The 13419-nt window shown below is 45.0% G+C and overlaps 1 protein-coding gene across 2 annotated transcripts in view; it reads right to left on the reverse strand.

Moving 5' to 3' along the window:
• The window catches only part of CERS6 (ceramide synthase 6), a 101485-nt gene that overhangs the window by 29061 nt on the left and 59005 nt on the right, over positions 1 to 13419 (reverse strand). For both annotated transcript variants that reach the window (XM_064163603.1, XM_064163599.1), the window contains exons 5-6: positions 4834 to 4884; positions 2940 to 3032 (exon numbers count right to left, since the gene is read on the reverse strand). In XM_064163603.1, the coding sequence (XP_064019673.1) occupies positions 2940 to 3032; positions 4834 to 4884 (144 nt within the window). The remainder of the gene's footprint in view (positions 1 to 2939; positions 3033 to 4833; positions 4885 to 13419) is intronic.

The raw sequence follows: 13419 nt of genomic DNA on the forward strand, positions 1-13419 counted from the left end.
TATAATCAACAGCAGAAGGAGATGCATAAAATCCTTCCAAATACACTTTGGTCACAGCAACCCCAAGCAGCATTGCAGGCTGGGAACAGAGTGACTGGAGAGCAGACAGGAAGAAAGGGACCTGTGGGTACTGGTAGATAGTAGCTGAACATGAGCCAGCAGTGTGCCCAGGTGGCCAAGAAGGCCAGTGGCATCCTGGCCTGTATCAGGAACAGTGTGGCTAGTAGGACAAGGGAGGTTGTCACTGGTCAGGCCACACCTTCTGTACTGTGTCCAGTTCTGGGCTCCTCAATTCAAGAGAGATGTTGAGGTACTGGAATGTGTCCACAGGAGGGCGACAAAGCTGGTGAGGGGCCTGGAACACAAACCCTATGACAAGAAGCTGAGGGAGCTGGGGTTGTTTAGTCCGGAGAAGAAGAGGCTCAGGGGTGACCTCATTGCTGTCTACAACTACTTGAAGGGAGGCTGTAGCCAGGTGGAGTTGGTCTTCTTCTGCCAGGCAACCAGCAACAGAACAAGGGGACACAGCCTCAACTTGTGCTGGGGGAGGTCTAGGCTGGATGTTAGGAGGAAGTTATTGGCAGAGAGAGTGATTGGCATTGGAAGGGGCTGCCCAGGGAGGTGGTGGAGTCGCCGTCCCTGGAGGTGTTGAAGCAAAGCCTGGCTGAAGCACTCAGTGCCATGGTCTAGTTGACTGGATAAGGCTGGGTGCTAGGTTGGACTGGATGATCTTGGAGGTCTCTTCCAACCTGGTTGATTCTATGATTCAAAACAAAATTATTTTGAAACATTAAAAAGCTCTGTAAAAATAGCTCAAGGGACTGTTACAGAACGACTGTTTGCTGCCTGTTCTGCTGTGGGCTAGCACTTTGCTTGGAAGAGAGAACTTGGATGAAGGAATATGGAACAGGTTGTGACTGATTCTGGAAAAATGTTTTTTATCTGTCCAGAGTTTTATTTTCTTGATCAATAGCCCCTTAATAGCAATGCTCAGCAACTTGAAATTTCATAACCATAAAGGCATGATTAACAGTATCATCACTTTTGAAACACTGTGGAGAACAGGGTGGGTGCCTGAGGATTGGAAGAGGACAAATGCCACTCTAGTCTTCAAAAATGGCAAGAACAAAGACCCTGGGAACTACAGACCTGTCAGAGTCACCTCCATCCTTGGGAAGGTGATGGAGCACCTCATTCTGGAGGCCATCTCTTACCATATGAAAGAAAAGAGGGTTATCAAGAGTAGCCAGCATGGATTCACTAAGGGGCAATCTTGCTTGACTAATCTGACAGCCTTCTACAAAGGTATGGCCAAATGGATACATAAGGGAGAGCAGTGGATATCACTTAACTTCAGCAAGGCTTTTGATACTGCCTCACATAACATCCTCAGAGGCAAACTCAAGGAAAGTGGATTAGATGATTGGACCACGAGGCAGGTTGGTAACTGGCTCAACAAATGAGTTCAGAGAGTTATGATCAGCGGCACAAAGTCTAGTTGGAAGCTTGTGGCCAGCAGTGTTCCCCAGGCATCAGTACTAGGTCCAGTGTTGTTCCCTCCCTTCATCAATGACCTGGATGAGGGGACTGAGTGTACCTTCAGTATGTTTAGAGACGATGCAAAACTGGGCAGGGTGGCTGACACCCCACTAGGCTGTGCTGCCATCCAATGAGATCTGGACAGGCTGGAGAGCTGGGCAAAGGCGAACCTCATGAAGTTCAATAAGGACAAGTGCAGAGTCCTGTATCTTGGGAGGAGTAACATGAGGTACCAGTCCAGACTAGGGATTGTCCTGCTGAAAAGCACCTCCATGGAGAAAGACCTTGGAGTCCTAGTGGACACCAAGTTATCCATGGGTCAGCAACGCCCTTGTGGCCAAGAGGGCCAATGGCATCCTGAGGTGCATTGAGAAAAGTGTGTTCAGCAGGTCTAGGTCGGTTCTTCTCCTCCTCTACTCTGCCCTGGTGAGACCACAGCTGGAATACTTTGCCCAGTTTTGGGCTCTGCAATTCAAGGGAGACTGGGACCTGCTGGAGAGACTTCAAAGGAGAGCTGTGAGGATGACTGAGGGACTTGAAGTTCTCTCCCATGAAGAAAGACTGAGAGAACTGGGGCTGTTTAGTTTTGAGAAGAGAAGGCTGAGAGGGGATCTTATCAACAAGTATCTGAGGGACAGATGTAAAGATGAAGGTGCCAGTCTCTTTTTGGTGTGGTGTCCAGTGATTGACAGAACAAGGAACAACGGGTACAAAACTAGAACACAGGAGGTTTCATCTCAACATGAGGAGACACTTCTTCACCTTGACAGAGCACTGGAACAGGCTGCCCAGAGAGGCTGTGGAGTCTCCTTCTCTGGGGACTTTCAACACCTGCCTGGATGCATCCCTGTGCAGCACGCCCTAGGTGAATCTGCTTCAGCAGAGGTGTTGGACTCGATTTCTGAAGGTCCCTTCCAGCCCCTAACACTCTGTCATTTTTATTGTTAAATGTATCCCTTTTTTCACCATCCCTCTGCAGACTGGATGAAAACCGCTCACAGGTCTTACTAAAGTGACACTGTAAATTTGTGAGGCAGCCTTGCTCTGTTATTGACATGCCGTTGTTTAACTCTTAGAAGAAACAGCACATCTTCTAGCTGCAATGTGTTCAATTCCAATCAAGTCACTGTAGGAGAGTAGATCTTTATAGATGATGCTTGAAAATGTGATTACCTCAGGCTTTTCTTCCCATGTGCAGAAAAAACCCACATCATAGCAAAAAAAGAACAGAGTAAGACAAGCACCTCAACACCAGTTTCTCAGTGATGAATACCTGCAAGAGGCAGTGGCTAGACAGAGCTGACTTTCCAGTTCACTGCACAGATAATACAAGTATTCCTCAAATCAAGACAGATGCATGCTCATGGCTTTCAATGTTTTTAGTCTTTTAGTGTTCTTACCTTTCTTTTGATGTCAATGAACTGAGAAAACATTAAGGACCAGTAGAACGACAATTCAACTATGTAGTAGTAATGAAGGTCAGGCATCAGTGGCTGAAAGATGGAGATGAGAAAAGGTTAACAGAGTCTAATTGACACTACATGCAGCTGAGGTCTATAGAAAACATGCTGAATCACAAGAGGATTACTGAATTATATGTAAGCAGCCTATGTGAGAAAAAACAGTGACGGCTGCCTCTTTCAATCTTTGATGGCTCTGGAAAGAACAACACTCCCCAGCATACCTTTCTCCTATGTTTTAATCTTAACAGTACTGCAATATCATAATCCAAAAAAAAATACAATGTTGTCTGTTTGGAACCTGGAACAAACTAAACTGTGAGTACTCCAAAGTCTGTTTTAAAAGATTACTTAAAACATTCTTCTCTACATCAGTAATGCGGGTGTAAAGCACAGTGAAAGAAACTGCTAATCAGAGAAAAGTAATGCTGGTGTAGAATCTCACATGCTCATGCCAAAAAGGTTGTGAGCTTTAAGTGAGGTTCTTTCTGACACAAGCCCCTACTTTAAAAAAGAAGGTAACTATTTTCAGGGAACATGCTAACACTTGGAAAGATGAAAATAAAGTTATCCAAGCATCTTGTTTCACATACATCATGGTTACAAAGATGTTTAAAAGTGAAAGAAATACAAACAACCAAAATCAGGCTGGGTAACTTAAAATACACTAACTACCAGTATGCATAAGATGTTTAGCCCCCAGCATAAGGAGCTACTCTAATTTCTATGCAAGTTGCCTCCCTGCTAGTCACGTCTGCTGTTGCAGTGACACAGAGAGAGGCACTGGCCCAGGAGAAGCTCCTGAAGGCATCTCATGAGAGATTAGATGAACCATCTCCTGATGGCACTGGCACAACCACACACTCAAGCATGACATGAGCAATTTCTATTAGCAAGCAGCATTCCAGTTGCTTCTTCATCTCCCATTCTCTTTCACAGGCCACTTTGTAGCTGAAAAACAGACTTTAGGTGCCCACTGAATGCTCTGTGTGAGTCATTTAAAAATAGACATGTTTATGCGTTATCAAAAACCTGTACACTCAAGATCAAGCTTTTAAAGCCATTTCTTGGCCCAACATAATAATATTCTGATTCAGTGAGACTGCCAGCAAGTTTTTAATTAGATGTGATTAAAAAAGAGAGGGAAGAACATGAATGAACCACAACTATTGTATTCATTATTTCAAGAGAATTCACTGGGGGAAATTCCTAGTGAAGCAATTAAGACTGACAGCTGCTTTATTAACAACAGCATTAGCATTTTCTACTAACAATAGCATTAGCATTTTCTAACCCCAGACACAGTGATAATTTAAAGGGGGATTCTAAAGATATCATGGTCTGTGAAAGGATCAGTGGTGTGTGTTTAACTTAAACATTAGGTTTCAGGTGTTACTTCTATGAGACTGTTTTGTGCTTATGGGTAAGTGGTCACACAAATGATCCACATGAGTACCTCTGCAGCAACTCCAGGTCACTTTTTGCAAAGCTATGTTGAGTACTGTACAAAGGCCTTGTAGCAAACAAGAAATTAGAAGCTTTCAGTATTGTCAGAGTTCTGCAAACAATAACCGTTCTATCACCACTGTGGATGTCTGCTTTCATGGTTAGATTTCTGAGATCTGTTTTCAGATCCTGTGCTTCATTTCAATACAAGCGTGACAGCTAAATTCACCTTTCCCACGTTGAACTCCAGCAGGATAGGGAGGATCTAGCAATGTTCTGAAATGCTGAGTAGCTCATTGGCACTGACATATTGACACAAAGCACTGTAACAAACTCAGAGCTCTGCAGAGGCATCATGCTGGGTTATAGGTAGCGCTGTGAGTTTTACCTGATATGGATAGCCATTCCAGCACTGTCTGGTATTCCAGAGCCAAGGTGTCTGAGAAAAAGAAGAGAGAAAAAAAGAGGTCTAGAGGTCTGCACACATCATTGTGGGCAATGTAACTGGGCATGGTTAATACAAGTGAAGGAAAAAAACCTGCCTCCTGTTCACAGATATTTTTGGTTGGTGCACCATGACCTAGAGTTCTGCCCAAGCTCAGGCTGACTGTAATCAGCTCGTGCTCAAGAGGTCACATCCCACATTACCTTCTCAAGAGTAACACCTAGACACACTGTTGGAGGGTGAATTCACAAAATCATAGCATCAACCAGGTTGGAAGAGACCTCCAAGATCAGCCAGGCCAACCCAGCACCCAGCACAGGCCAATCAACCAGACCATGGCACTAAGTGCCCCAGCCAGGCTTTGCTTCAACACCTCCAGGGACAGTGACTCCACCACCTCCCTGGGCAGCCCATTCCAATGCCAATCACTCTCTCTGCCAACAACTTCCTCCTAACATCCAGCCTGTACTTCCCCTGGCACAACTTGAGACTGTGTCCCCTTGTTCTATTGGTGGTTGCCTGAGAGAAGAGCCCAATCCCACCTGGCTACAGCCTCCCTTCAGGCAGTTGTAGACAGCAATGAGGTCACCTCTGAGCCTCCTCTTCTCCAGGCTAAACACCCCCAGTTCCCTCAGCCTCTCCTCACAGGGCTGTGTTCCAGGCCCCTCACCAGCTTTGTTGCCCCTCTCTGGACACATTCCAGTATCTCAAGATCTCTCTTGAATTGAGGAGCCCAGAACTGGACACAGCACTCAAGGTGTGGCCTGACCAGTGCTGAGTACAGGGGCAGAATAACCTGCCTTGTCCTACTGGCCACACTGTTCCTGATGCAGGCCAAGATGCCATTGGCTCTCTTGGCCACCTGGGCACACAAAGGCACGGTCTAGGTGTTCTAAGAGGTGGACAAGAGCCGCACATGTCACAAGTACTTTCCTATGTTCTCAGCAAGCCAACCATCAGATGTGGGTGTAACAAAGCATACCATGAATGTAAGTGAATTCCACACACAATCTACAGAATCAGTTTGTGTCTGTAAATATAAATATGTATACACACACACAGAGAGGTTACATAAATTTGCCCAATAACTGCTTTTGGGTAGCTGAAGTTATTTCCACAGCTCATCACACTGGCAAGCTGCAGTATTTTTCTCTGTACTCGACATATCCCAAAATGCACAAGCTCTGGTGTTACTTTGTCCTTGGAAGTGGGACCCTCAATTCAAGAGAGATGCTGAGATACTGGAACATGTCCAGAGAAGGGCAATGAAACTGGTGAGGGGCTTGGAATACAGCCCTGTGAGGAGAGGCTGAGGGAGCTGGGGGTGTTCAGCCTGGAGAAGAGGAGGCTCAGGGCTGACCTCATTGCTGTCTACAACTACCTGAAGGGAGGCTGTAGCCAGGTGGGGATTGGTTGCTTCTGCCAGGCAACCAGCAACAGAACAAGGGGACACAGTCTCAAGTTGTGCTGGGGGAGGTCTAGGCTGGATGTTAGGAGGAAGTTCTTGCCAGAGAGTGATTGGCATTGGAATGGGCTGCCCAGGGAGGTAGTGGAGTCATCGTCCCAGGAGGTGCTGAAGCAAAGCCTGGATGAGGCACTTAGTGCCATGATCTAGTTGATTGTCTAGGGCTGGGTGCTAGGTTGGGCTGGATGAGGTTGAAGGTCTCTTCCAACCTGGTTGATTTTATGATTCTAACTCAGTGCTTTTATTATACAGGCACTGAAAACTACAGGCTTTTAGCAAACAGCACCTTTTATATCATCAGCAAGACAATTACTCATAATCAACAGTTGTTTTGGGCTATGGAGTTGTGGGTTTTTTTGCATATAATCTTCTGTGTTCTTAAATAGTGTCTCAGTGTTCACTTTTCCCTCAATTATGGCTAGAGATTATAGCCATTTTTTTGTTTTCCCAGTATATTAAAAAGCTTACCTTCTGCACATCACTTAGTTGAATAAGCACTCAGTTAGATGGGAATTACTTATATTGCTTGTTCTCTTTTTCTCTGTAACACCTGCAACCACTGGCACAGTATGCTGAATGGCTACTGGTGTTAAGAGAAAAAGCCAGATTACCAGGCAGCACATAAAAGCATCCTGCTGTAGCTTCCCCTGCCAGGGCCATTATGTTCTGCTGTAAAAATTAGTCCACCTATTTAGAGTAAAACCATGAGAATTTTCAATACATTAATGCCTTAGATGTAAATTCCACCCAAATACTAGATTGGACATTAGGAAAAACTTCCTTACTGTGAGAGTGGTGAGACATTGGAACACGCTGCCCAGGGAGGTGATGGAGTCACAATCCCTGGAGGCATTCAAGAAGTGTGCAGACATGGTGCTTCAGGACATGGCTTAGCAGTCATGCTAGTTGGGTTATGGTTGCACTCAATGATCTTAAAGGTAATTTTCAGCCTTAGTGATTCTATGATTCTAAGATCTTACTAGGATCAAAGAATGCTAATGTCATCCTTGCTATTTTTGTATTTCTTTTACTGCTTTTTAGGGATTTATCATACTGAAGTCTCACTGATTTACAGAACACATCAGACCATTTCAATTTGCTACTGGCCACCTGTTACAGACATTGAGGGTGCAACCCTGGCAGCCAATGATGCCAACACCACTGGCTGATACTGTTTACTGCAGGCTGAACACAGAATAAACTGATTCTGCAAGTACCAATGTTTGGTCATAAGTGTACTTCTTCTACCTAGACTGTGTCCAGTTCTGGGCTCCTCAATTCAAGAGAGATGCTGAGATACTGGAACGTGTCCAGAGAAGGGTGACAAAGCTGGTGAGGGGCCTGGAACACAGCCCTGTGAGCAGAGGCTGAGGGAGCTGGGGGTGTGCAGCCTGGAGAGGAGGAGGCTCAGGGGTGACCTCATTGCTGTCTACAACTACCTGAAGGGAGGCTGTAGCCAGGTGGGGGTTGGTGTTTTCTGCCAGGCAAGCAGCAACAGAACAAGGGCACACAGTCTCAAGTTGTGCTGGGGGAAGCATAGGCTTCTTCACAGAGAGAGTGACTGGCATTGGAATGGGCTGCCCAGAGAGGTGGAGTCGCTGTCCCTGGAGGTGTTCAAGAAAGGGATCACTGCCAAACGCCTATCTCACCTCCCTGAGTAAGCTTTTCCCTTAATTTTCTGCTCAGCCTGATTGATAGTGGGGTAAAGCTGTGTTTATAGCTTAGCCTTTGCCATTTATTGACTTCCTAAATATCTAAATTTATCTATAATATCCTTTTTTGGAAGATATTCCTGAGCAAACTGAATCTGTTAATAAACAACACTAACTCCTGTATGTAGTTTTGGGGGCAGGGCTCCAGGAAAGTAAAATAATTCTATTTTTATAACTCCTGACTCTGCCTCATTAATTCCCTGCCTCCACGACAACCCATTAGTTTTACAGCTTCTTTGTAGTTTTTGGCTGCAGAGCTGATCACATCAATTAGCCTAGAACTTGGATCTAGGAAGATACGTATGAATTAAACCAGACAAGGCACAACTGTAGATCTGGAATTAGCTTGGAAAGAGAGAGTGCTGAAGTTTATAATTGATAAGCCATACCTTGGTAGAAGGGTGACCTGTGTAAAATGTTACCTTAAAGAGACTGCCAAAAGTCACAAGCAAAAAGGATTAGAAAAGGTAAATGGGGCAGTTCAGCCCTGGTAGATCACTGCAGAGCAGAAGGATTTCAGACTACTCGTTTTCATACAGGATGCAGCTTCAACAAAGCTCCAGGGTTGCCAGTGCTCTATGCTCTGATACTATGGTTACTCGAAGGCACACAGGAAAGTGGTTAATAATTAAAGTCATCACTACATCTCTACTTTCTGTAATTATAGCTCCTATCTGAGGCTGCTCTGTCAGAAGAGTGCATCTGCTGGACTTTGGCCAGCTGCTCGCTTCTAGGCCAGGTGCTCATGGGAAGTGTTTTCCATGGCCTTCATCATTTTCCTGATGCTAACTTTTGGAAAGCCCAAGGGAACTGCTTTGCAGGATTCTCAGTGTGCCACAGGGGCTTGCTTCACTGACATATAACATGCTCCATCACTACTCACAGGCCACAAGGGGACACATAGACAAGTTTCAGTAATGACAAAAAAACAACTCCTGAGTAACAGAGCACTAAGGTACAATTACATGTACAAAACCAGGCATTTAAGACTGTGGCATTTATGAATCTATCCTGCCTACTGGAAAAAAAATTCATATAGAGAAAAAACAAAGGTCCCTTCCACTTTCTAATCCTCCAAGGAACAGAGCGGCCAGTAGGACAAGGGAGGATATTCTGCCCCTGTACTCAGCATTGGTCAGGCCACACCTTGAGTGCTGTGTCCAATTCTGGGCTCCTCAATTCAAGAGGGATGTTGAGATACTGGAATGTGTCCACAGGAGGGCGACAAAGCTGGTGAGGGGCCTGGAGCACAGCCCTGTGAGGAGAGGCTGAGGGAGCTGGGGGTGTGCGGTCTGGAGAAGAGGAGGCTCAGGGCTGACCTCATTGCTGTCTGCAATTACCTGAAGGGAGGCTGTGGCCAGGTGGGGGTTGGTCTCTTCTGCCAGGCAAGCAGCAACAGAACAAGGGGACACAGTCCCAAGTTGTGCTGGGGGAGGTCTAGGCTGGATGTTAGGAGGAAGTTGTTGGCAGAGAGAGTGATTGGCAGTGGAATGGGCTGCCCAGGGAGGTGGTGGAGTCGCTGTCCCTGGAGGTGTTGAAGCAAAGTCTGGATGAGGCACTTGGTGCCATGGTCTAGTTGACTGGATAAGACTGGGTGCTAGGTTGTACTGGATGATCTTGGAGGTCTCTTCCAACCTGGTTGATTTTATGATTCTAAGTGCTGCCTTTTGCTGTGCCTTTGCAAAGGAACATTGCAGCAAGGTCTCAAAATCATTCCTAACATTCTGAAAATTACAAAGGTATTGCAACTGCACATTTTTTGATAATAAATTCAGTATTTGTGTAGGTCACAGGGCAAAGAGGCAAAAGTGTGTTTCAATCACATGGTGCCATTATGGGCAACTCCTGAGGAAACTTCTGGGCAGGGAACTTCTCACTCAGTGCTGCTGCTAAAACCTCGACAGAACAGCTGACTGCTTCTAAACACACACTCATCACAAAGTTCCATGCAATCAAGAGAGCAGAGCTCCTTCAGAGAGGTTGTTGGAAGAGGGGGGCTGAAAGCACCCATCTCCAGCCACATGAGTGTTATGGTCACTAGATATATGGTCACTTAAAAATGAGTATTTCTAAACCCTTCATCCAAAACAAAGCACAAGCCTAAGCAGCAATGAGCAAGGACTGACTATAATACCATCCTCCCTTCCCATTCCCACAACCAATGCATTTTCTCAAGTCAGTGCACACATACTGCATTGGGGCAATTCAGTGTTCAGGCATCCTTACCACTGAACTACTTCTTGATGTATATAGGGACGCCATGTGGCCATGACAACATTTACTTCACTAGAGCAAAGGGAGACAGCCAAAAATGTTTCCCAAACATTTAGAAATGCCTAAATCTAAATAAAATTTTATATTTACTTCATTTTTGTTTTCCATCTTCCCCTCCCACTGACAGACACAAACTTTTTGCTTTTCTTCCTGTCATCCTTTAAGTGGATCTACTCAGACACAACTTTCTGTGTTTTTCTGCAATGGATCTTTTAAAACAAGCCATGTATGGCTGTTGGAGAGAAGAGCAGAGGACTTGTACTTCATTTTAGAACTGCAAAATTTCTATTAAGTTTTAGTATAAAAGCATAACCAGTCAATTTTGGCCACAGCAAACACCTAGAGTAATGGGGCAAGAGGAAAGAGTCTCACCTTGGGGATGAGATATGACAAGAAACACACAAACCCCTGTTGAAACTCCGTAAGTCACATGTGAGATAATAGCAGTTAGAATCATAGAATCAACCAGGTTGGAAGAGACCTCCAAGATCATGCACTCCAATCTAGCACCCAGCCCTAGCCAGTCAACTAGACCATGGCACTAAGTGCCTCAGCCAGGAACAGCAACTCCACCACCTCCCTGGGCAGCCCATTCCAATGCCAATCACTCTCTCTGCCAACAACTTCGTCCTAACATCCAGCCTAGACCTCCCCCAGCACAACTTTAGACTGTGTCCCCTTCTTCTGTTCCTGGTTGCCTGGGAGAAGAGACCAACCCCCACCTGGCTACAGCCTCCTTTTAGGGAGTTGTAGACAGCAATGAGGTCACCCCTGAGCCTCCTCTTCTCCAGGCTGCACACCCACAGCTCCCTCAGCCTCTCCTCACAGGGCTGTGCTCCAGGCCTCTCACCAGCTTTGTCACCCTTCTCTGGACACATTCCACTATCTCAACATCTCTCTTGAATTGAGGAGCCCAGAACTGGACACAGTACTCAAGTTGGGGCCTGATCAGTGTTGATTACAGGGGCAGAAAAACCTGCCTTGTCCTACTGGCCACACTGTTCCCGATACAGGCCAGGATGCCACCAGTTGAAAAATTAGAATCAGATCTGAACTTAAAGCAGTATTTCCCCACGCTAATTTCTGTCATAGTTCAGCAGCCAGTAGCTAAACCAAACAACAACTCACCAAACCTCACAGATACTACATTCATTTAAGTGGCAAGCTTCTTTCCCCTATTACTTTAAGGGTAAAGTGAAGCAGCTTTAGGACTCAAAGCCCTTATAGTGTAAAAATATGTATTGCTGTAGAGGTTAGGCTAGTTTAAACGAGCATACAGCTACCCTGATCTAAGTTACTGCCTCATGATTGAGTTCAACTCAATAACAGCAAGTCAAAGCATCAGTCTGATTATTAATAACCTGCTCTTATATCCAAGCGTGTACTCTCTGCTCAGGTTTAATTAGCTGTGGAAAATAAGACTGCTTCATTCAGCTGAAGAGTAGAACACGAAAAGCTCCTGGCAATAGACGAGTGCTGTGTTAAATACTTTGCTGCAGGTATGAATGAACCACCTTTGTTTCCACATGAATTAAACCTGCTCCAGTAAAACACTTCAGGAAGTACTTCCTCTAGATCTGCCATTTTCACATAGAGGGCACCGAAAATGTTTTATCTTTCATAAAGCTGGGCTGCCAAAGAGTAACAAGATGCTGCATACATCTCAATACCAGCTTAAGTCTCCAAGTCTCTGATTACAGAGTATTGACTTACTATTCTGATGTTACTGAACACCCCCAAGTGGATTCCAAGCAGATAAAGTGGAATTCAAATCCACATACACGTTTTAAATTAGTTTGTTGCTTTTCCTCACCATGCTTACATCCAATTTGTCTCCATTGTCTACATTTGAAAGTCCTGTTGCCTTCATTCTTCTGTTAGGATAGAATACCATCAATATTCTCCATATTCATTTTTCTTTCCAAAACCTCCTGTTTTCTTTCAGCCACCTTAGGTTTGCCCTCTTTTGCTTAATCCAGTTATCTTAACTTCCAACAGCTTACACAATGAATTACCTAATCTAATTGGCCTTCTCTGAAGAATCCTCATTGTCCATAAAGCATTAATTTTTCTTCTCAGTGTACAAGGAGGTGTTGGAGTAATCTAAAATTAAGTTTCTCCATTGACTTTAATCTTTCATACAGCATGACTCTCACAATTAAGATCTCAGACATCCAAAGCACCCTATCACTACAAGGAGAGGCTGAGGGAGCTGGGGGTGTGCAGCCTGGAGAAAAGGAGGCTCAGGGCAGAGCTCATTGCTGTCTACAGCTCCTGAAGGGAGGCTGTAGCCAATTGGGGGGTGGCCTCTTCTCCCAGGCAACCAGCAACAGAACAAGGGGACACAGACTCAAATTGTGCTGGGGAAAGTATAGGCTGGATGTTAGGAGGAAGTTGTTGGCAGAGAGAGTGATTGACATTGGAATGGGCTGCTCAGGGAGGTGGTGGAGGCACCGTCCCTGGAGGTGTTCAAGAAAAGCCTGGCTGAGGTACTTAGTGCCATGGTCTAGTTGACTGGATAGGGCTGGGTGCTAGGTTGGAGTGGATGATCTTGGAGGTCTCTTCCAACCTGGTTGATTCTATGAATGCCCTCAACAATTTCTATGCCCCTTTGAAGAGATATCTTACACAAATCCCTTTTCCCTTAGATGGGATCTAACTTTGGTCTTACTGGAAACCTTTCCCACATATGACACACATTTTAAACTGCAATATGGCATTGCCCCTTTTTCATAACAGCATCCTTCAGGAGACTGCCAGAAGTGTCCTTTCCTTTTGGCAGCATGAGCTAGAAATTGCTTTATTTATCACCTAACGCTCAGCCTTGCTTTAATGGAAAGGACTAACAGTATGACTGAACACCTAAAATGACTTTAGTTTAACAATTTGAATCACTTACAGATACCCAGCAATTTGTTTTCTGATTAAAAAAAAAAAACAACCAAACACAACAACTAATAAACAAACCAAGAGAGTCTAAATGGATTTTACAACGAGAACAATCTGCTGAAGGCTGGCTTCATTTCCTCCCTGAGTGACACACGTATCACTTTATCCCTCTGCTAATGGCACAATGAA

Source organism: Pogoniulus pusillus, chromosome 2 (genome assembly GCF_015220805.1).
Source record: "Pogoniulus pusillus isolate bPogPus1 chromosome 2, bPogPus1.pri, whole genome shotgun sequence".
NCBI lineage: Eukaryota > Metazoa > Chordata > Aves > Piciformes > Lybiidae > Pogoniulus > Pogoniulus pusillus.